The 22,676-nt window shown below is 39.6% G+C and overlaps 4 protein-coding genes across 4 annotated transcripts in view; all 4 read left to right on the forward strand.

Annotated features, from left to right (window-relative positions):
- Nucleotides 1-3,224, forward strand: part of LOC146484600 (potassium voltage-gated channel subfamily A member 3-like) — a 125,876-nt gene extending 122,652 nt beyond the window's left edge. Inside the window, exon 3 of the transcript XR_014863603.1 lies at nucleotides 2,952-3,224. The gene's annotated coding sequence lies outside the window, so the exon portion shown is untranslated. The remainder of the gene's footprint in view (nucleotides 1-2,951) is intronic.
- Nucleotides 1-12,499, forward strand: part of LOC146484605 (follicle-stimulating hormone receptor-like) — a 36,069-nt gene extending 23,570 nt beyond the window's left edge. The window contains exons 9-18 of the mRNA XM_085104657.1: nucleotides 412-483; nucleotides 1,223-1,294; nucleotides 2,249-2,320; nucleotides 3,397-3,462; nucleotides 4,148-4,219; nucleotides 5,063-5,128; nucleotides 6,713-6,781; nucleotides 7,235-7,306; nucleotides 8,291-8,362; nucleotides 9,286-12,499. Of these exons, the coding sequence (XP_084960783.1) occupies nucleotides 412-483; nucleotides 1,223-1,294; nucleotides 2,249-2,320; nucleotides 3,397-3,462; nucleotides 4,148-4,219; nucleotides 5,063-5,128; nucleotides 6,713-6,781; nucleotides 7,235-7,306; nucleotides 8,291-8,362; nucleotides 9,286-10,912 (2,260 nt within the window). The 3' untranslated portion in view covers nucleotides 10,913-12,499. The remainder of the gene's footprint in view (nucleotides 1-411; nucleotides 484-1,222; nucleotides 1,295-2,248; nucleotides 2,321-3,396; nucleotides 3,463-4,147; nucleotides 4,220-5,062; nucleotides 5,129-6,712; nucleotides 6,782-7,234; nucleotides 7,307-8,290; nucleotides 8,363-9,285) is intronic.
- Nucleotides 12,500-14,285: 1,786 nt separating this feature from the next.
- Nucleotides 14,286-16,046, forward strand: LOC146484606 (uncharacterized). Its single transcript, XM_085104644.1, has one exon. It carries the CDS (start codon nucleotides 14,287-14,289, stop codon nucleotides 14,779-14,781), a length of 495 nt encoding a protein of 164 aa, XP_084960770.1. The 5' UTR covers nucleotide 14,286; the 3' UTR covers nucleotides 14,782-16,046.
- A 6,367-nt stretch (nucleotides 16,047-22,413) lies between these two features.
- LOC146484607 (uncharacterized) overlaps nucleotides 22,414-22,676 on the forward strand; it is a 673-nt gene continuing 410 nt past the window's right edge. The window contains exon 1 of the mRNA XM_085104643.1: nucleotides 22,414-22,676. This exon is cut by the window's right edge and continues 410 nt beyond it. Within this exon, the coding sequence (XP_084960769.1) occupies nucleotides 22,436-22,676 (241 nt within the window). The 5' untranslated portion in view covers nucleotides 22,414-22,435.

Below are 22,676 nucleotides of genomic sequence, written 5' to 3' on the forward strand. Positions count from 1 at the left end.
ATTTGGGGACAGGGGTCCGTTCCCTAAAATATCCTCTTTGGCGCTGGAAATGGCATGTAAAAATCCGGCCTTCTGATTGGTCAATTTTGGACACGTGGGCGATATCTGGCTCTCTGATGGACCACACCCCCCCCCCCCCCCCCCCACATACTGCTCCACATGTAGTCGGTTTCTAAATTTGCATATGGTCAGCATACATTTAACTTCGTAAACGCCTCGGCCAGGTCTTCGATTTCCCTCCCTGCGCAAAAGCCGAGATTTGTAATGTGTTAGGAAATGGTGGAAGATCAATTTAAGAGCCGCTCTGTAGATCAGCTACTAGAAGTTCCATTGTGTTCTTTTAGGTATCCAATTTATTCAAATGACAGCGCCCCACATTAAAATATGTTGTATTTGTCTCGTTTGTTTTAGAAATCTGAGGTACAACAATCTCAGCTACGTGCCAGTTTCCTTCAAAAACCATCTCAAGAATCTCACACAGTTGTAAGTATATGGTTAATCCAAATAAATCCGTGTGAATCACGTCTGAACTAGCCTGTGTATTTTTGTAAAGGCGATGTTACACTAGACGATTTGCATCGACGATTGCCGCTTGCTTCGATGTTTGAATCGCTCCAAATCTTTGCAGCACCAAATCCAATAAAAAATTGCGAAGAAACTCGTCCGCGTGTCCATGTTACTCGAGATGATCTGCTTTCTGCGAGACAGCGTTGATCTGAAAATCGCCGTTACAACATAAACCTTTTAAGTCAAGTCCAGCCATGCTCGAGTCAATTTTCAATTGTATTTCGCACTGCTTATCCTATAACGCAATTCTAAGACTGATAACGTTTTTGGAAGCGGGAGAAACATTGTAGAATGTGTCTTTCATAACGTATGTTACAGCACCTGGCCTGACTATACAGACGACGTTTCAGAGCAAGACCAAGCCGACAGTGTGATCATGAACTCTTTGACCTGTTAAAGTCTAGTATTGAATTAATGTCAGATTTTTGAACAGGTGACTTATGAATAAAGGCGATGTCGGGAAAAGAATCGCGTTCCGATTGTCGTATCACGCGAAAGTACATTGTGTAACACTGGGCAATCTGCTAAGATAAATTACCACAAGTCTCCAACTTTCCAGCTCATCGGAAGCTCGCATGTTAGATGCTTCTACCTTTCAGTGTCGTTCTGGCTTCCTTTGCTATCTTTTATTTTTTTTTTTACTTGTTTCTTGCAGGGAGCTTGATAATAATCCAATCGGTAGGATACCGGATTATGCTTTCAAAGGCATGGATAAGCTACAGCATTTGTAAGTACCCTTCGATACCTATACCGCTTTCCATTCCCAGGATCTGAGGTCACTCGGGTTAGCTTTGACTAGCTTTCGCGGTCGTTTTGGCGCAAAACCGTTTCGTGCCTACTAAATGCAAAATCCGACGACATTATCGGGATTTCATTTTTTCTTCCAGCAGAGCGATCTCAAATAGTTAAGCTTTAATAGCCAGAAAGTGACTCTTTTACTATCACGGATTGTCGTGCCTTGAACATGATTGGCAAATTACTTTAAAGTGGCTGCTAATAAGCTTCTCGCAACACCTTTGCGTGGAATGCGGTGAATTTGAATAATTTTAGTGGCTAGATCGCCTGCACACAGTTTGGCGTACTTTGAAATTCCTCGTAGATCGAAAACGGGCGCTGTATATATGTTCCTCTCTACCCTGCTAGCAGAGTGTTTCTTCCTGGCAAGTTTTTTAGCATGTGCGAAGTTGTTCGCGTCACGGCTCCATGTAGTATTCGCGTAGTCGGCATGTTTTACGCGAAATACCGGAAAGGCGAACAACTTCGTACGTGCTAAAAAAAACTTGCCAGAAAGAAACGCTCTGCTAGCAGGGTAGTCCCTCTCGGGATAACCAGGAAATCCTTACCCCTCCCCCCCCCCCGCCCCACCCCCGGGATATTTTTGTAAAGTAACACAATTTGTTCTGTTCGGAATGTTTTAAATTAAATCAATAGTTAAATGCTTGGAAGAAACTTTTAATCAGTGAACATAATCAAATTTTTCGAATTGCTAGGAGGATTGAAATAAAGAACATCAATTTCCTGTGTTAGAAAGTTCGAGCAATATTTCATGGATTTAGCCTGGCTCATGGTTTTCGTTCGAAACTGTGCGTTGCTCTAATTCAAAATAAATACTGCTTAGGTTAACCATCGTTGCATGGATTATTTGTCATAGCTTCTTGATGTTCTCTTACTCTTGTTCCAGAGTTTTCGATTGGGACAAACTTGAATGGGTTGGTCACAGCGCGTTTGCAATGCTACCTAAACTAGAAAGACTGTAAGTACATTTCTATCATTATTTCATGCCAGTTTTTTCTTTTCAGCCTTGTCCTCAGGATCAAGGTTGGTCCCTTTTAAGACAAGAACCATTTTGTCTAGCTCCCCAAAGTCCCAGGGAACCCAGGGCCCCAGAGAGGAGTCCTGTGCCTGGTTGCTTAAGGCATCTTGATATAATTGGGAGTTTTCTGCATCCATTCTCTCTGTTCCGATAGATTTGCCCGAGCATCAGATTTAACCACTCGACTGAAGACAGTTTACTGGAGACGGAGCGCGAGAATCCTTTTGAATGCAGAGAACGACTAAACCAAACTTTCTCGAGCGCTATACTGGATCAATCGGCTGAAGGCGGTTTATTGAGGATAGTGAACACGAAGAGGGCGCGAAAAGACAGGATGCGATTGAAGAATTTTCCCACTTATCTCAACCGGGTTCTGGCACCTTGAGTAAAGCTGTTGAGTCCTACGTATAGTCCTGATTCTTCTCTCTAGGAGCACTGGAGCCTTGCATATTTCAGCCCGGAGTCCTGTAATTCTAAACCCCCTTGGCACAAGCCCTCCTTAAGTTATGATGTTTTCTAAGCATTATTTCTGAACAATGATTGTTACAATGGCAATAAGTTATTGTTAGAGCGGTTTTCAATTGAGTGTCGAAAGTAATTTCGCGTTTGCTTTGGTTTTGAATTACTACGCTTTGTGATTGGTTAACAAAACTCGCGCCACTTTCTCAACCAATGGGAATCCAAACCAAAACCAATTGTGTTTTGGCCGCACGCGTTTTCCCGCGCTTGGCGCCAGTTAAATGTATTTGCTTCGAATTCTGATTGGCTCGTTGTGTTGTTTACATCTGTTGCGATTGGCCAGAGTAATTACTTTGGCTTTGGTTTTACGACAATCAATTGGAATCCGCTCTAAGAAAGAATACATGGGATATATCTTAACATAAGAGGAATCTGGCCCCTGAGAATTAACTCAAAAAGACTGTTGTGCTACATGGCCTTTAATGCTGCCGTACGTTTCACCTTTTTTATGTGTATACAATGGTGTTCTTATGCTGCTCTCCATCTGCATCTTTCAGGGACCTAGTGAGCGTGAAGCTGGACAAGTTTCCTAACTTGACGGGGACAACATCTCTCCAATACTTGTACGTGCTCTTGTAGCCTTACGTCAACTGTCAAATTTTACCTGCAAAGGTTCTTTCTCAAGTTTTTGAGCCCGAGAAGTAAATTTTCGAATCCATTTTCTCTCAATGAACGGTACTCGTAACGTTTTAAGCGTTTTAGCGTCAAAAATTATTAAAAGTCAAATTTTCTGGTAACGAAAAATGTACACGTAAAATATTTATTTGGTTGTTTTTAGAAATGCACACGAGGACTTTTACTTCTTATCACGGATGGCAGCCTCTTACCCAGAATCTCGGTGCTTCTTAGTCGGCGGAAGGTCGTCATGACACCAACTGCTGCCGAGAAGCCTGGAGACTAGGGGCGCTTACCATTTACGCAAACCACCCGGACGGAAATTTTGGGCATAAATACGAAATGATTTAGCTTGTCTTAACAGAAGATGGATAACATCCAAAATGTCTGAACAACAGCTGTAAATCCAAAAAGGAGTAATAAAAATGCATCTCTTTGACCAAAAGCTCATAATTTCAGAAGTACTCCAAATGGAATGATGCGTACCATTTGATTTTCCAACTGGAATTTCCGGGTTTTCCAGGTAAATGGATTCTGGGTGCGAGACTGGAATGGCGTCCAGAAGACACTAGAAAAGGTGCATTTGAGAAGACATATTTTTTCTTATGTTGCTTGGAATATTTTCCCTCGCAGGACTCTGACAATCAACGAAATAAGAGAACTACCAGAGGACCTCTGCCAGAAGCAAAAGAAGTTGTTGGACTTGTAAGTTACATTTGATTTTGTTTCTTCTGTACTTTTTTGGTAAGTGTTGTTGAATCCCGTTTAAGCGAGCGCCATGGTAACTAGAAATTGCAGACTTTTTCAGGTTCTTGGGATGTCAGGTTCGAGGAAAACACAGTACACGAAAAGAAAATCATTGCTAGAACTGCAACATGTTAAGCCCTCTTCTATTAAGGTTGTTTTCCCACCTTTACTTTTCTCGTTAAGTTGTTCCTTCGCCCACCCACCCCCTCCCCCCTTCAATCTGAAAGCTACTTGTTGATCGAGTTCAAAAGACTGATCATTTTACGAAAGTTGGCGCTCCTAGAGTACTCAGAACTACCAATACAAGGTACTCAGAATAAATCGCGATGTCGTCAAAGTAATCGGACTGTTCAATTTTTAGGGTGTCTGTGTACAGGTAGCCAATCGGGCTGTTTAATGTTGTTGGTAGTCTATGCACAGATACCCTCAGAGTGGTCGGGTGGTTCAATTTGGCAGTAGCTTGCGTGTTGCTACTCACAACGTATGTTGGTAGCCTGTGCACAGACACCGTCAAAGTATGTTGGTAACCTGTGTGTCTAGCTGCATGAAAGCCTTCTTGTATCCGGATTTCATAACTTTGCGTTCTCATAAAATTATAATCAAGTTTATTGCCTCAAGAAGTGATAAGGACAGGCTCAATTAAACATTGTAAATAGGGATTTAGTTAATTAATTTATTAGTTAAATTTATTGAAAACACTTCTCCTTAATTTAGCCTTACTAGTTTCTTTTTGATTTACTTTCTAAATAACTTTTATCACAAAACCTTTTAACAAGCTTTTTTACTATTTGTCACATACAGGACGCTGAATTTCAACAGGATATCTCGCATACCAGACCTATCTGGATGTTCATCGCTTTCCGTGCTGTAAGTATTCAATCAGGATTTTTCAGAACGACTTCGTTAGAGCTTATAATCTCGCACGATAGACACCAGCGAAACGCTAGCTATAAAATACCAGGAATTACGACACTTTCAGTTGCTTTCACCTCTTTCTTGGTAGTTTTTTCGTCTGCTTTCTCTTCGCTCGACTCGTATTACGTTTTGCACTCAAAGGATTAGCAAAGAGGCTCTTTAGTCGCGGTGTGTGTTGTTACATTTTGCTGGGCTCCATCTCGTATCACATGATCGTTAATCTTAGTAACTGACCATTAATCCTACTCACCAATCCACGGGAGGGAATTCCTGTTATTGTTCTATAGGCTTGTTAAAGCTGCGTCCTCTCGAACTTTTGTTTTGAGAAGGAAATCGTGCATGATGCCGATTTGTGTCCGTCATCATTACCCGTCTATCGGGAACTTAAGCAACGACGACGCCGAAGACAACGACCACGCCACAAAACAAGAGGTTTAATGAGCAAACTGAACAATCGCTCTGCACGCGCGTTTTACATTCTGGTACATTTCTTTGCTGTCCTCTGCAAAACGACAACGTGAAATGACCAAATTTCAAGTTTTTTGGAGAACGTAAGCACACGACGGTAAATTTTTCATTTCCTCTCTTAACTTGAACGCCACTTCTACCAATTTGGTTCCTGGATAGTTCGCCGTTTTTGTAGAAGTTGAGCGAGTTGAAATAATCGCGAAGTAGCACAAATGAAATAAAGTTATATTTTCAGGTGACGTTTTCGTTGCCGTTGCCATCGTCGCTGCTTAAGCTCCCTTATAACCGTCGCACTCCCAAGTGTGTTCAATTGAACTGAATTCTTCCAGCTTCAAACGGCATCATCTTCGAACGGCATCAAAATAATTACCACAGTCTCAAGACTAAGAGCTATCGGGTTGGCTACTTTTGGAGGTCTAATTTTCCGATGCCGTTGAATTATGATCAAAACACAAAAATATGCCGAGAAAGAATCTCTTCCGTCAAAATGTCCTGCTGAAGAGAGTGGTCACTGGGTTCCACAAAAAAAGAAAAAAATTAGACAGCTCATTCACCTTGGTTCTATATAACAACAACAACAACAGTTTTAGGGAATTGGTCATAACAAGTTTGCTCGAAGAGGACCCACCTTGTCTGGAATAGGGAGTTATCGAAGACACCACCTATCTCGTGAACATTACCGACAAGATTTTATTGGCTTTAAAAATTGAGTTGACACAAAAATGTTCAGCTAGCAAGAGTCAGCATTGCTAGATAAACAAGAAAAGTGAGGTTTGAATCTCATTGTCATTTTTAGCTACTAGATAGAGGGGTGGCTATGCAATAAAGACACCATTTTTGAGGTTGAGGAAAGGAAATGCAGGCAGAGACCACCATTTATTTTGGGGTTTGGTGGGTCCTGTTCGAGTATAGTAGTTTTTGACCACTTCCCTTATGTGACAACCACCTTCAACTAGGTCTTTCGAACTCACAGGATCTAAATCAACAATAGGTCTTGGAAGGTTCATCGCCAAGTTCTTACATTAAATTTCATCCATTTAGAACCAGAACACCATTTTATTTCCACAGAAAAATTGAGCACAACGAAATCACGTCAATCGGGAGTTCCTTGAGAGAACTGGGAAATCTCAAAGACTTGTAAGTAATTTCCTTAATTCTGAAAAAATTAACACCACATATTTCTTATTGTGTTAGTAAAATGTTCGTCTGCTGAACAATGCCTTGATCGCATATACCCATAAAATTCCGAACATTAGCCCCTCCAAAAAGTAACCTCCCAAGTCTCAGGGACATACCGGCGTCCTTGTTATAATAAGCCCACCTCTATATATATGGTAAGCTATTTAAGCCGTTACCTTAGTGCTTAAATACGTTTTCATAGTCAAAACAAAGCAAATTTGAAGCGCAAAATTTTCACCAGTAGTTGGCCTCCCTCCCTACCCCTAAAAGAAAAAAAAAGAATTAAAAATAAGCTTCTCCAACAAGAAGCCTTTAAACGAATATAACACTGGGAGTAGGGAGTATATCCGGAATCCGAAATATCTTTGGCTATCTTCTAATAAGTTGTTTTTCTGTAAATCTATGATTTAGAACTCTGAAAGGGAATAAAATACAGAGCCTTGAGAGCAGAACATTTGAAGGGGTCACGAAACTGGAGACACTGTGAGTAACTTGTGCACGAGAAAAATAAAATTACTAAACTGTTGTGCTTTCAAGTAGAAATAGCCAGAAAATAATTTAGCACCAAAAAAGAGTGTATCAAGACCTTCTACAGCTTCTGTCAGCACATTTCATCGAGTGAGTTCTGGGTTCCGCAAAGTTTGCAGATGAAGTTTTGCAGTCCGCCCCTGAGACGTTCTAATAAATTTCAGAAAAGAGCGGTTTTCAATTGAGCGTTGAAAGTAATTTCACGCTTGCTTTAGCTTACTTTACCACGCTGTGTAATTTGTTAAAAACGCGCCACTTTTTCAACCAATGAGAAGCAAAACGAAAACCACTCGCGACTTGGTCGCACGCGTTTTCCCGCGCTTGACGCCGGTTACATGTATTTGCTTTGAATCCTGATTGGTTCATTGTGCTGTTTGCGTCTATTGTGATTGGCGAGAGTAAATACTTTGGTTTTGTTAAACGACACTCAAATGAAAACTGCCTTAACTATATTGTCAAAACAATTATGCACCAAAGTTGGCTTTGGATAGCTGCACCGAACGTTTCCTTGTGCAACATGTGAACATTGTGTTTGAAATCCTCCCCTATAACGTAACAGGACAAAACGAAAATCGATTTCGAAAACAAGCTTTAACAATGGGCAACAGTGAGTGTGACTTGCTTGCTATGACCGTTGAAGTAATTTCGCGTTTGCCTTGGTTTTGCATTACTAGGCTCTGTGATTGGCTAACAAAACTCGCGCCACTTTCTCAACCAATGGGAATCCAAACCAAAACCAATTGTGATTTCGCCGCACGCGTTTTCCCGCGCTTGGCACCAGTTACATGTATTTGCTTCGAATTCTGATTGGCTCGTTGTGTTGTTTACATCTGTTGTGATTGGTCAGAGTAATTACTTTGGTTTTGGTTTTACAACACTCAATTGGAATCCGCTCTATTTTTCTTATAAAGTAACTCGTTGAGATTTTTTTCTCTGCAGGAATCTTGCGAAAAATGATATCAGATTCATCGCTGATGATGTATTTGCACCATTTAAAATGATCAAAATTCTGTAAGTACATTATTAATTGTTGTAAGAATCTTTAAACGTGATCACTACCCACAACCAAACCTTAAATTCTGAAATACAGACATAAAATGCAGTTCTAACGTTTGAGTGTCACCATCAAATGAAAACTCTACGAAGAGCGCTCTAATATGGTGGTGCTTTTTGAGGACGGTGCCTACTAATAAAGAAGTATTTTTGTGAGGTTTATGACTATTCGGTGAAAGCAGATCTTAGCAAGGGCTATTGAAATCCAAAAAAGAAAATTGGGTTTAACCACGCAAGTTTTAGAGATAATCAAGCAACGATTATTCTAAAAAACAGTAAAAAAAATTTAAAGCAATGTGTGGAGTTTTTTCCCAAAATGAAGCTTTATTATCTCTGAAAATGCATTGTTACCCAAAAATTTCGTTTTGGATATCAAGAGCACTTGATAAGTTCTGCTTTCTCTCCGAATAGTTTGAAACCTCGCAAAAATATCCCTTTATTAGTAGGCATCAGCCATAGGAAACCCGAGTATATCGAGATGCGCAGATCGTATGCACAGTAACAAAAGTAGGCACCGTAGCATTTCCAAAAAAATATAATTTCCCTTGAACCTTTAATTTTTGTTCTTTTAAGATTGATGGGGTTGAATGGAGAAATTTTCTCAAGGGGAACGAACTCGTCACTACCGAAAGCTAAACATAAATTAAAAAAAAAAAAACTATTAAAAATTACGGCTAGTGACCAGCAGTCAATTTCTCATTATACGATCACTAAATCAAGTATAATGGCCATTACAAGAAAAGAAATGATCACCTGACCAAAGATGAAACGTCTTGATTTGTTAAGACATTCTCCTAACTAGTGCAGTAAGAAATACGTCGAGAACGGTACATGTTGATAACAAGGTGTAATAGGTTGATGTAAAGTGTTTTTGTCTCCAGGGACCTGAGCTACAATTCATTCCCTGTGCTTCCTTCAAGAGGCCTGCAAACTCTGGAGACGCTAAATGTGCGAGACAACAGAGAACTGAAGGAGTTACCGGCGGCAGACCTACCAAAGATTCAACTTGTGGAGGCACATTATCCGTATCACTGCTGCGAGTTCCGTCAAGAGCCTAAACACAAAGAGAAGCCAAATGGGCACATTAAGATGGACAGCGTGAACAAAGACGCCTGGACATGGGACGAGGGGGACGTGATTTTTCTCCGGAACAATGTCCAAGCAAATAACGCGACACAACCTACGGTCGATGATCTGTCGGGCTTCGGATCCGGAGAAGTAGATCCAATACTAAGCAGCGAATTCGAGGGCAGTTCGCGATCGGATGACGAGATTAAAGTGACGGACGCAGGCAGTTCAGGTCAGAATTCAAATGATATGATCCTAATCGAGGAGGAAGAGAATCGCCAAGTCAAATGCACGCCAGAGCCAGCCGATCCTTTTTTCCCCTGTGACGACCTTATGGATTCTTCGCTGCTTCGAATTGGGGTCTGGATCGTATTCTTGCTTGCGTTGCTTGGCAACTCCACAGTCATCTTCATCACCATTATGCGAAGGTCTCGAATGGACGTGTCCAGATTTCTAATCTGCAACTTGGCTGTGGCGGATTTGTGCATGGGAATTTATCTCGGTCTATTAGCCATTGTGGATGCGTCCACGCGAGGAAACTTTCGGAGCTATGGTGTTGAGTGGCAGTTGAGCGACGGCTGTAAGACGGCGGGGTTTCTCGCTGTTCTGTCTAGCGAAACATCCGTATTTACTTTGACTGTTATCACCGTGGAGAGGTACATTGCCATAACGCATGCACTGGACGTTACAAAGAAAATGAGCTTGAAAAAGACATCAGTTGTTATGCTTATTGGCTGGAGTTTTGCCTTGATTTCCGCCACCTTGCCTTTATTTAAAGTCAGCGACTACACAAAGTTCAGCGTTTGTCTTCCGTTTGAGACCAGAGATACGAAATCACTGGTTTACGTGACGTCAATTCTGTCACTCAATGGGTCAGCTTTCATTGTGATACTCACTTGCTACATAAAAATTTACAGTGCTATTCGTGGCTCCAACGCCTGGAATACGAATGACTTTAAAACTGCTCAACGCATGTCGTTGCTTATTTTCACAGACTTTGCCTGCTGGGCGCCCATAACTGTCCTTTCACTTGCAGCGGCCTTCGGTAGTGACTTTGTGAGCCTTAAACAGGCTAAAATATTTACTGTGTTCGTGTTTCCGCTGAACAGCTGTGCGAACCCATTCTTGTACGCTATATTCACGGGCCAGTTTAAAAAAGACTGCATCACGCTTTGTCGAAAAGTAAAAACATCACAGATTCCCAAATTAACAAGCTCCAAAAGAAAGTATTCAATTTCCAGCGCTGAAATGCGGCGGAATTCTCAAGTGAGTTCATCGAATGGACTCGAGGGCATGGTGGCGAAACTTCGGGGGGCTCGTGACTTTCGGCGGAACTCTCTTCCACCTTCCATGAGGCTGAATGCACTTAGACCCCCTGAAAGCAAATCACTTGAGTACGAGGAAAAAGAGGTTGTGGTGGAGAGAGAAACTGCGCTTTAGCAGCTCTACAACTGATGTAAGTATCAACAACAGTAGTAAAATACCCGCCAGGGAACCATCAGTACGGATGAACATTCTGGCAAGCGCCAAGAGCACGCCAGCATTAACATCACTCAGAGGACTTAAGCAACTGCGACAGCAACGACGAGTAAATTGCTCCTTAAAAACAATCTGTTCGCGTTTCCCAGACCACAAACATAATTATTCCACCTCGTTGAGTTTGCCCAATGTGGCTGAACTATCCAGGAACTGAATTGGTATGGACGGCGGTCAGGTCAGTCCGCAAAGAGATAGGAAAATTCTTCCCCAAACTTGATGTCCTCATTGCCGTTGCCTTCGTAATTGCTAAGGGGCGCAGCTCGACGCTCCACTACCAATCGCTACTCAGTTAGGATTCGAGCACAGCCCCTAGACCCCACTAAAGTTTGCGCTGATGGTCGCGCTGTAAAACGTTCTTCATACAAAATCTGTTGGTTACGGTTTTTCATACTGTGTATATTGGCCTGTTCCCCGCTCTCAGCATTCAATATCCCCTCCCGGGCATTTGACCGTGCACCATGCCGGGGTGTGAGGAATTGATCGGCGCAAAAGGAAGATTGAACAATCGAACAAGTGGTCCATGTCTAGTGTCGCATATTATCGAAACAACCAATACTTAGTATCGATAATCTGACGCAAAACTTTGTATCGATTATGTCCACTATATGGTATCGATGCCCTACACCACCCCACCACCCTTTACCCTGTCTCACAAAAGAACATTTTAAGCTGTATAAATAATTTATATTGGTTTTTATTGGGGTGATCAGGCGACATGGATAAAAAAAGATTCTGTATACCATTGATAATAATTTCTGTTTCATTCGCAGCTCACATAACTGTATATAGAGAGATCATTTTACACAGTTACTTTCCATTGTAAAAGGTTTTACTAACAAACAAAGCACATCGACAGACCGATTTGAATTCAGAATTTGCTATTAACTGGAGTTTTTGGATGTATTTATGCTACAATTTTTTTAGAGGTTTAAATCCACGGTTTGTTCTGCTTTGTTGTTCGTAAGAAACATTATTTCCACGCTTACTATTTTTCACTTCAAAGTTTTCAGCCCTAGTAGATTGTATTGATCATCAAAGTACCTAACACAGTGGAAAAGAAAATCAATATACTTTGTAGCCTGAAGTTTTACTGAAACACAATGAAACGTGGTAATCAAATAGGTTAATTTATGCCAAATGGGGTAATGGCAGACTACGACCACTTTTTTTCTCCAAACTTTTTTTCATAGCGCGAGAAAAATGCAAAGCGCATGACAAATCGAGCATAAGTCCTCTTCTAAGTGTTTATACGGTTACTTGCATAATTTATACACCTTCGCTGGCGCATTGCATATAAGGGAAAAGAAACTACTTCTCCCAGTCTAAGACAATGGTCTTTTATATACTTGATTGTAATTCTTCTTACCATAAAACACACGCAACAGCTTGTAAATAGATCAACACGTTTATAAATATACTTTACCTAGTCTTCTGTAACATGCTGTAAATGGGATTGTAAATAGAAAAATAAAGAACATTTAAGAAATACGTCGGAGTTCTCGTGGCTCACTTAGGTACAAACTTGTTGGCACGCTCCAAAAGGCTGGAAGTGAGGGCTCGCGAGTGGAGGTAAAAGGTAGTCCTTCCCGCGCGAGTCTCGCGCTACGCGCATGTTCGAATCTTTGCACTTTTTCCATCTGGCCTGTACCGACGTTAGGTTATTCCTTTCTACAGAATCCTGTACCTTGAAATCTCCCACTTTGTTATGTTTGTCAAGTTTAACAACACGCATCCCCATGGAATTTGCTCATTTTGGAAACTCTGTGGTTGAGCCACGCCGGGTGTAAGCATTTGTCTGCTAAGTGGAATTTGTTGGCACTGTGTTTTAGCAGTGATTTCATCATCAAAGAAGATGAATTTTCGGTCAATTGGCCATTAGGACGGAGGTCATGGTGAGATAAGAGATCATTGAAAGTAAAGGCTATAATTGAAATGGAGCGCTGACGAGCGCAGAGTTGAAGCATTTGTCTTCTCTATCTCGCGGAGCATTTTGACGGCTTCTGGTTGCCGAACTGACGACACCCCGGCCCCCGATCTCATAAAGGGGGAGGGGGGGGGGGGGTACTCTGTCAAATCAGTGACTATCAAGGTAACCACAGCGGAGTGACTCGGATATTAGTTCAAGGGAATTTAGGGTTCAGAAAAGATGCTGATTCTTCAAAATCACTGACATGCATGCAAAAATAAATGAAAACTGGTGAGAATTGTTTTGAAATTTTTAGTTTAAAACTATCTGCAAGATTCTGTCAAGATTGTTTCGTGCGTTTAATTTTCTCATATGGAAATATTACAAAGATTTTACCACGCACAATTTCTCTTTTACAAGTAATTGCTAAACCATGTAGTGATGGTGAACTTATTGTCAATTTAAATTCACGCGATCTAAGATAAAAAAAGAAAGAAAGAAAGAAAGAAAGAAAGAAAACCCCCCAAATTCTCATTTATTCAAACCGGAAAGTTTTCTGTTGCCATGCGCTGCAACTGAGAAAAGAAAACAAACGATTGTGTCGATTGATTTCCGATATCGAATTCAATCGATCGACTACCCTGGACACTGAATTGAACTGAACTGAACTGAGCACTTTATTTAAACACGATGGAGTATTCAGTGGAGCTGGTGGGGTCGTGTATTTACGGATAAAATACATAAAGTAAATAGAAATTAAGTATTAACATCAAATCACAAACCTAAAAGTATGTTTAAACGATATGCTATATACATTAAAACTGTGGCTCAAATTCCTAATAATATAATTATATACAATCATATCGTCTTTATACTTAATTAAAGCGGCAATCGGATCGAAATTTATTTTTCTAATATCAAATTTTGATAGCAGACGTTTTTTGGAATTACCGATGTATATTTCTGCCAGAAGCCTAGGCCCTGATTTCCGCTCATTGGCATAGATATAGAAGACGCTTACTTTTGCAGGCTTGACCAACTTGTAGGTGTTGGTCGATGGAGCTAACGGAAAAAGGAGACCTGCATGGTCCCAGTTGTTCAAAAAAGCGGATAACTTTATTCACTGGATAAATCACTATCTAGCGGAGCAAATGTACTCCAACCAACGCTTCTCAGTGGCAAGTTTTCCACGCAATCCCATACTTAAATTTGACATATGCTTCTACTCTATTCACAAATTTTAGGATTATCGGGAAAATACTGCACACATTTTAACTGCCGGATAGCAGCCTATCCAGTGGATAAAATTATCCGCTCTTTGAACAACTGGGGCCTGGTAACCATAAAACCTCGTTTCCATGAATCAGTGATGGCGGACGAACTTATCAAAACGCTTAATCTTGTTCCTCACCCTTTGGGAGGCTTTTACGTGGAGACCATGCGCTCAAAAACTACCGTGAAACCTTTGGAAAACTCTGGGCGTGACGTGAGAGATGCGTATTCTGTAATCTATTGTCTGCTGCGGGGATCGGACATAGACACTTGGCATAAAGTGAAGTCGGAGGAGAGCATCTTTTATCAAAAAGGGAGTCACGTTATCCTGCATATGATAACCGAGGATGGTAAATACGAGACGGAAACCATTGGAGACCCAACGGTAGATCCTAAAGCGCACTTCCAGTATCACGTACCGAAGAACGTGTGGTTTGCTGTGGAGCTGGAAGACAAGAACAGCTACTGTTTGTTAAGCGTGGTCGTAGCACCTGGGTTTGACTTCGAAGACTGTGAGTTCGGTGAGAAAGAGAAGATGCTAGGGATGTTTCCACAGCACAAGGATATTGTGGAGACTTTCTGTTCAAAGTAACTTCAACCAGTTGTGTAGCAGCTCTCGTTAGATTGTAATTGTTTTAATTTTGTAGCAGCTTTTATTGATTTTAGGGTTGGGGGTATTGTTCTGTTATTTGTTCTATTGTTTTCTAGAAGGGTTGAAAGCCAATCACCTGAGACCTTATGAGAACTGCTACATTGTCAACTTAATCAAGTGAAGCCGTTTTGATATCAGCGACCAGATACCCTACAAATAGCCAATACATACAGGTTATGAGAATAATAGAACTGATCACTAAATGTATAAAAAAACACTCTACAATAGCGAGCTATGGCCATTGTAGAGAGGTACAGCTGTAGCCAGTGAAGAGCATTTAAATGAATGGATTGGTGTGTGGTCTACAAAACATACCTCTCCATGGTATTATGTCATGAAACGCAGAAACAGCAAAATGGCAAGCTACCAGCAACCCCTGAGGTCAATAGGCTCGCAAGGGTTTTTCATTGTTGTACTGTTGGTGAAATGATGAAAAATTACAAAAAAGTGAATCTGATCATGTGGACAAACTATAAACATCTTTGTAACTCAGTTCTTGGGCAATAATTTAAGGCTAGTTCTGATGTCAGATTGTCATGGCAACAGGTCAGCTCTACAAAATGGACCTCTGAATTTCAGTTTTTGCAAATTGTCTCAAAAACTAATGCAGTGACGTACCGTTTTTATTGCTTTGTTGGAAAGCACCCTAAATTATTTAACTCTTTTGGCAATATGACAAGACGTTATCCAGTATGTCTTGTGTTATATCCAAAAAAGCTTTTCTTTAGACTCAACTACCAGCCACTGTTCTGGAAATGAGCGGGAGGAAAGCCAGACGTGAGGGAGCAGTGGAAATCGAGCCAAGCTTTTCTTCACCTACAGAAATTTCCAATGGCTAACTTCATCCCAAATGTTTCTATTTGAAGTGGTATAATAATAAAATCAAGATGCATCATCACTGTGCAAAATTATTTCAGGATAAAAATGAATGTTTTCTGCAGCTTATATTTCTGGTTTGTGTGATTTTACGCTGCATTTCTACTTCTGAGGTTCTGTGTGCCTGAATTTAATAGACACAATGATTCATTTAGTTGCATCGATCAGGATGTCGATGCAATCGCTGCATTTCTTGATCACATTGTAGTTTTCATTGTCTTGGCTATACATTTCTCCCTTAGAAATATCACAAATCATCTGAGTCATTTTGTACTATTTTACCATTTTTACCATTTATGTATTTTTGATATCTATAAATATTCACATTGTGATTGTAATTTTTATATTGTATTTTTTTTTTTAGTTGAGCATTTTTATCACAAGCCCCTGGCTCGGGAGATTGGGCGACCACTCCCTATGCCCCCGACTTTAAATAAATATTGTATTGTATTGTATTGGTACACCTTCACTATGGCAGGAGTGGGTTATGTGTACTCATGTAGCTAAAAACCTTTTTGAGCCTCCTTAAGGATATGATCACCCAAGGTGGATTTTCTTGATATGTTAATGACTTATCCCCAGTACTTTTATAAGGAAAGTAAGGGACTGTGCAGTAATTACCTGGATGTGGGGGGCAGGGAGGGGGAACAGGTAAAATATGGCTCAAAATTAAGTTGCACCCACCCCCCCCCCCCTCTCACTAAGGAAAATTAACTTTAACCTCCCCTCACCTACTGATAATGTTAAGTTTACCCCCCCCCCCTTCCCCTTCTTCCTCCCCCCCCCCCCCCCCCCATTTGTTCCTAGCCTGTGAACAGGCTACGGTAGGGGATCCGGCTACGGGAGCCTGTTCACAGGCTATTTGTTCCCTTATGCCTAATTTACACATTGGATTTACTCAGGCACAAAAAGTACTTCAGATGACAATATAAATATATTGAGATTCAAGAGCGAGGCAATTAAGTAAAGACAACGGTTAGAAACATTGAAAAATAAAATTACTGAGCATGACAATGGCCTATTCATGAAAACAACTGACAAACTGCAAAGAGGTCTAACGTGCCATCGCAAATTTAAGACAGATATTCTTCATTTTCATAACTACAGGAACTGAGAAGAACATTGATAATTTTGTTCAAGATATGGAGAGAAAGATGACAAAATTTTCTGCCACTTTCCCAATACTGTGTACAGCAAAATCTTCAGAATGTAGGAAGGGAAAGGAAAGCAGTGCCAAAGCCAATAGGCGCAGGATTCATACTGCAGAGGCGAGAAAGAAGAGAGCCTCTTGCATATTTGGGGGGTCACCAATTGACAACGAGTATGATCCATTGATATATATGGCATCCAGCAACTTGAAGGGATTGATCATGAAACTCCTTCATTGTTTACATCTGCAGCAGATAAAGCTTGTTAAGAGATCTTCTGAACTCCAGAAGCTTTGTTGGAGAATCTGAAAATGCGATTAAGGAGTTCCTGTCAGATTGAGCTTACTTTGACTTACTTATCAGCTTACTTTGTTAAAAAGTCAAACTTAATAGTTACATAGCAATTTATTGTGTAAGCAAGTATAAATATTTGACTTCTTATAGCTCCTCTTCCACTTTTCCAGTTTGTGAAAAAGAGTGAAAAAGGCAATGCCCCCCTGTATGTATTAAATTTTACGTGCACCCCCTCTGTCTCTAGTTATGATTTTCCCCTATCCCCCCCTCCAGGTAATTATTGCACAGTCCCTGAGGAGACAGGATACAAGAATTTGCACTTTGATTTTAGGGGTTAAAGGGTTAAACCAGGAGAAACTCTCACTGAAATGATTTTGAGGAAGGTCCTGGAAAAAAAAGCTGACAGGTGATTAAGAAATAAAGAATAAAGACTAGAAACCAATGAGAGATAAAGGCTAACAAGTAGAGTAAAAGCTAAATATGCTTTCATTAGTTTCTGTCCGGTACTCATCACAAAATACTAATAGCACCACAAGGGGGTCTTTAGTTCCTTTCGCAAAAAAACGAAACACTCTTATGATATAAATGCACCTTTTGACCAAGGAGGCAAAAAGAGAACATTAGCAGATGGTTAAAAAATGATGAAATAGGAGGTTTAACATACAAAAGACTCATGGTAAAATGTGCAAGTTCAAAATCGTCACTACCGTATTCCCCAGTGCGTACTTGTTTGGTAAAGCAAAACTCTAACCCTGCTCTAATTGCTTAGCACTTTTGTGCCCGAGCTAAAGTATTAAAACGCCTTTGTCTTCTACATCTCCATGTCTCTATCTCGTTCCATCAGCTGTGTGCCGTGATATTGTTTTTCCTGTCAACTCCATCTGACAATTCACTTCAACACAACTTAAATGAAGACTACTTGTTTCTCTTTCACCTTGAAGCACTAACAGCTAAATTTCAAGGTATTATAAATGAAGAAATCGCCTAGAAAGTGAACTGCTTCATGGTGAAAACGCAGAAAAATCCGACCTCTCGTCAACAGTGACGTCATTAGTGCTTTTCGTATGTCCAAACTTCTCTGGAATTCTTTTCCGCTGCGCAACATCCTTGTTAGTGTAAATTACCTACCATCTCTCGAATTTCTCTCCTTACACTATGGCCATCCCATCCATCCATTATTCAAAGTCATCAACAAAAACGTTCATATATTCGAATATCATTTTTTTCTCAGGATTTATTAAACTCATCTCTTTTCTTTTAATCTCAGACTAACGAAGCTAAAGGTTAAAACAATCTGTCCCTTTTGAAATTGTCCGTTCTCGCAGTTTGTTAAGGAAACATTATTTTGATGCATATTAACTTTTCTCAATTAGGAAACTTATTACCTCACATAATGATGTCAGGGAGAAGGTTTAAAGACATTCCGTGAAAAACTACTTTCTTTTTTTTTGTATGTGCTATTTTTTTTTTTCGTAAAAATGATTCAGTAAAACGAAACCTATAGATTTACAGGGATAATTGCCTGGCCTCTTTCTCCTGTGCTTTAAAAAAATAACTAGATATCACATGTTTCATTCAGTAACAAGAAGGTAATTGAAACTGAAACTTTTGCGGTATTTTTTGTGATTTTCTTTTCTCTTTGTTTTTTGTTTTCCTTCTGCTATATCTTTCTTATTTTTTCCATTCAACTTAGTTTCTTTTCTTATCAATTTACTTCCTTTAAAGGGGCACAGTATAAGTTTTACTAGAGGTGACCCTCTACTCTCCTCCCCCTATTTGAATAGCCCATTTTACAGTTGTGTGCTAAGTGACCTGGTCTTGGATTCTAAGCGAGGCTGGGGGTGACCTTGTTTTGATACAAACCTCACTGCTTTTCATATGTAGATCATACTGTTCTTATGCTAACTATTTGCATTTACATATGAAAAGCAGTGAGGTCTGTATCAAAACAAGGTCAACCCCAGCCTCGCTTCCAATTCAAGACCAGGTCACTAGGCACACAACTGTAAAATGGCCTATTGTATTTTAGAGTTGCGTATTATTCTATGTTTTAATACTGTATTAATAATATATTTTGCGCTTATGTTACAGTAAGAGTGGAGAGTACAAATAAAAAAAATGTCAAATGTCTTTGGTGCTGGTAGGTTTTTTAGATAAGAATAACTTTTTAGAGCGTTAAAAATGGAATCTCTTGCAAAAAATTCAAAACAAATGCTCAATAGGGAAAACTGAAAGGAATTAATGTATTCGAAAAATGAAATTTTGGCAAAATTTCACGCTTTGGAGTTACTTTCAAATTGCTTATGAGAGTTGGGTAGGAAAAGACCAGTACTTCACAGAAAATAACAGAAAAAAAAAAAAAAGATTTTCCTTTATTCCTTTAAGTCGTCATTTTTTCTATGACATGTTTCAGCCAAGGTCAATGCAAATGCAAAACTCTTCTTGCTAAATGATAAACAATTCAAGTACAAGTGTTTGGACTTTTCTGTCCTGGGGTCGCAGATCTTACATGTAAATATTCCAGTTGCTTCCGTTCTTGAGCAAATAACACAACTTCTTAGCTTCTTCCAGTTCAACGTGAAAACACAGCATATTCGTTGATTTCTTTTTTGACAAAAGCTCGCTCACGATGGTTTAAATGTGAACTAGAAACTTGGTTCGATCTGCAAATTAAGAAATTTCCAAGATCTAAAGCTTTTACCGTCAATTTGATATTGCTCAGCCAATCAAATTTATTAGAGAATTTCTAATTACAGAGCACTGGGTGCACGTGATTACCTGAAGATGGACTGGATCCGTTTCTCAAGTTATGAATTCTTTGTTTAAATCAAACTCTATCATTTAAGGAGTAAATGTCTAAATATGGAGAATAATATCTTCTGGAGTAATGTTTGTTTTATGGTCTACTGATCGGGAAAGCCTCACTGCGACCTTAGGTATGTATGTGGTATAACACGCATAGCAACCCAATTAATCGATAATAAGATGGATAGAAATCAATAAACGTCGAAGAATAATATTGATTGCTATTGATAGAATGGATCAGTAAAGAAAAGTTGTGAATTTGACTGTAACCGAATCCGATTGCCAATAGAAATCATCAAAGACTGATCGATCGATTATGGTTTGCTACTGATGATTGTGGGAAAACTTCGAAGTCCTCTAGTGTGCTAAAAAAAATAAAATTTTCGCACAATTTGATTATGTGTCTTCAATCAAAACGTACAAAATACAAAAACGTGTTTCTGTTATCTCAGTTGTAAAGTCTGAAAGTTTTAACTGGTGAATAATATGATCCATTGTTGAGTGATTTCTTTCAATTGTCACTGCAGTACCACAAATAAACAAGATCGCTACGTTAACTGAAAGCAAGTGAACGAGAAATTGTAAAAAAAAAAATAAAGTAGGCGAGTGCGTAGTTCGAGCTTTTGGTCCAATGAAAATAAAACACTCCTGCTCGTTTTCTAAACATTACGTAAACAATCACAGAAAGTTTGAGAAAATTTTCGCGAGATAATGATGCCGCTAGTTTTGATCAACCAAAGATTTTAACACAGTCTCTTAATTAGAGTAATAAATAATATATGTGCTTCGAAGAAAACTGTTTTTGACAGTCTATTAAAGTGTTTTACTTTTAAACACTTCGTCACCTATAATTCAAAGCAATTCTCTGAAATTCAAAATAATTTTAAGGGAGCCTTACCAGCAACAAAGTCTACAGATTATATACACTATTTTTATTATTAAAAAAACACAGAATTAACGTGAGTCCGTGCCAAGGACCTGTCCTAAAAATAATAATAATAAAAAAATAAAACTGGAAACAAACTATAAAACGCTTCTTGACAATTATTGTTACTCATTTAAGTATCAGTTTCTTATGTTATAAGTTAAATTAGTTTACAAAACCATTTTAAAGCATATCTGAAAAACTTTGACTGATGTGGCCGGATAGCTCTTGATATCTTTACGTTATTTTATTCCTCTTGTGCGTAAACAACTTTATGAGAAAAAGTTACTTTGTGGCTTGAAATGCGGTTTCCGCGATTTTCCGTCCACAATATATTAACCAAGGGACATTGAAGTAAATTGCAGAGTTTAAAATTATTATTCATTTGAGTTAACCTCGTGTTTGTCAGCAAACACGGCATATTGCACTATCTAGCAGTCTGCTTCTTGTCGATCCACCGTTCCAGGAGATAACTTCCTTTGAATTACGATGTTTCTCGCACCTCTGGCACTTGAAACTACGGAGAACGAAAATGTTGTCTCTTCTTGCATTCCTGTTATAGTAGTGAGGGGGGGATGTTTTTGTCCGGATTTTCGCGGGGGAATCTCATTAATACGCGTGTGCATAAATTAACACCGATGACGTCACCGCCTATTGTCTTGATTACTCATTATAGGATGACGTCATATTTAAGTTTAGTCTTACCAACAGGTTATGAACTGGTTTGACAGGTTGATCAATGATGTCATGCTCTATTTTTAACTTATGGCAGTCATGGTCGGTATTACCGGTTTGACAGGTTTTTGAAGTTATTTTTGGACACATGACATCATAAAGTATATTACATACATACTTTATTGTATAGCTCCCCTTGGGGGGTTTTTCTGTCATACATGAAAATAAAAATAATAATAATGAAAACTATTTACATTTGGATGATAATATAGAGAGAAAAAAAAAATACGATAATAAAAAAAACCATGAATTAAAAAATTCTTAAAAATTCTTTTTTTAAAAAAAACGCTACGTTTTCCCGTGTTTCTGATATGCTTCAATAAATGATTGTAGATTTTTTTGCTCCACGGAAGATGAAAGCCCTTTGGCCTTTTGCAAGCCTACACTTGGGTAGTGTGAGGTCATTATTTTGCCTGGCGTTCCTTTGGTGAATTTTTGAACGGTGTTGAAGTCATTCTCGAAGATAACCGGGAGTTAGGTTGTTCATTCATTTGTATACAGTAGTCTATTTTCATTGTCCGTAAGCGTATGAAAAAGCGATTACTGCCAAGCACATTATTCACGAATTGTGAGTTTTTTTATTATCGTAAGATTGCTCCTTTTGCCCAATGCCCTCGCGCGCTTGCACCGCCTGGCTAAAAGGAAATGGAAACGACTGCTACGCAGGCTACTTCTACCCGGGACAACTTTTCTCCATATAAACGGGGCCTGAGGCACTGGGGTCGGGGATCATTTCGCGGAAGGGATCATTTCGTGACCTGTGACACCTGGTAACGATAAAACCTCGTTTTCATGATTCCTCAGATCGGTGATGGCGGACGAACTTATAAAAACGCTTAATCTTGTTCCACTTCCTTTGGGAGGCCTTTACGCGGAGTCCATGCACGCAAAAACTACTGTGAAACCTTTGGACAACTCTGGGCGTGACGTAAGAGATGCGTATTCTGTAATTTATCTTCTGTTGCGGGGATCGGACGTAAACGCTTGGCATAAAATGAAGTCGGAGGAAACGTATTTTTATCACAAAGGGAGTCACATTATTCTGCACATGA

The sequence above is a fragment of the Pavona decussata genome, unplaced genomic scaffold (assembly GCF_977016875.1).
Source record: "Pavona decussata unplaced genomic scaffold, jaPavDecu1.1 SCAFFOLD_32, whole genome shotgun sequence".
Lineage (NCBI taxonomy): Eukaryota > Metazoa > Cnidaria > Anthozoa > Scleractinia > Agariciidae > Pavona > Pavona decussata.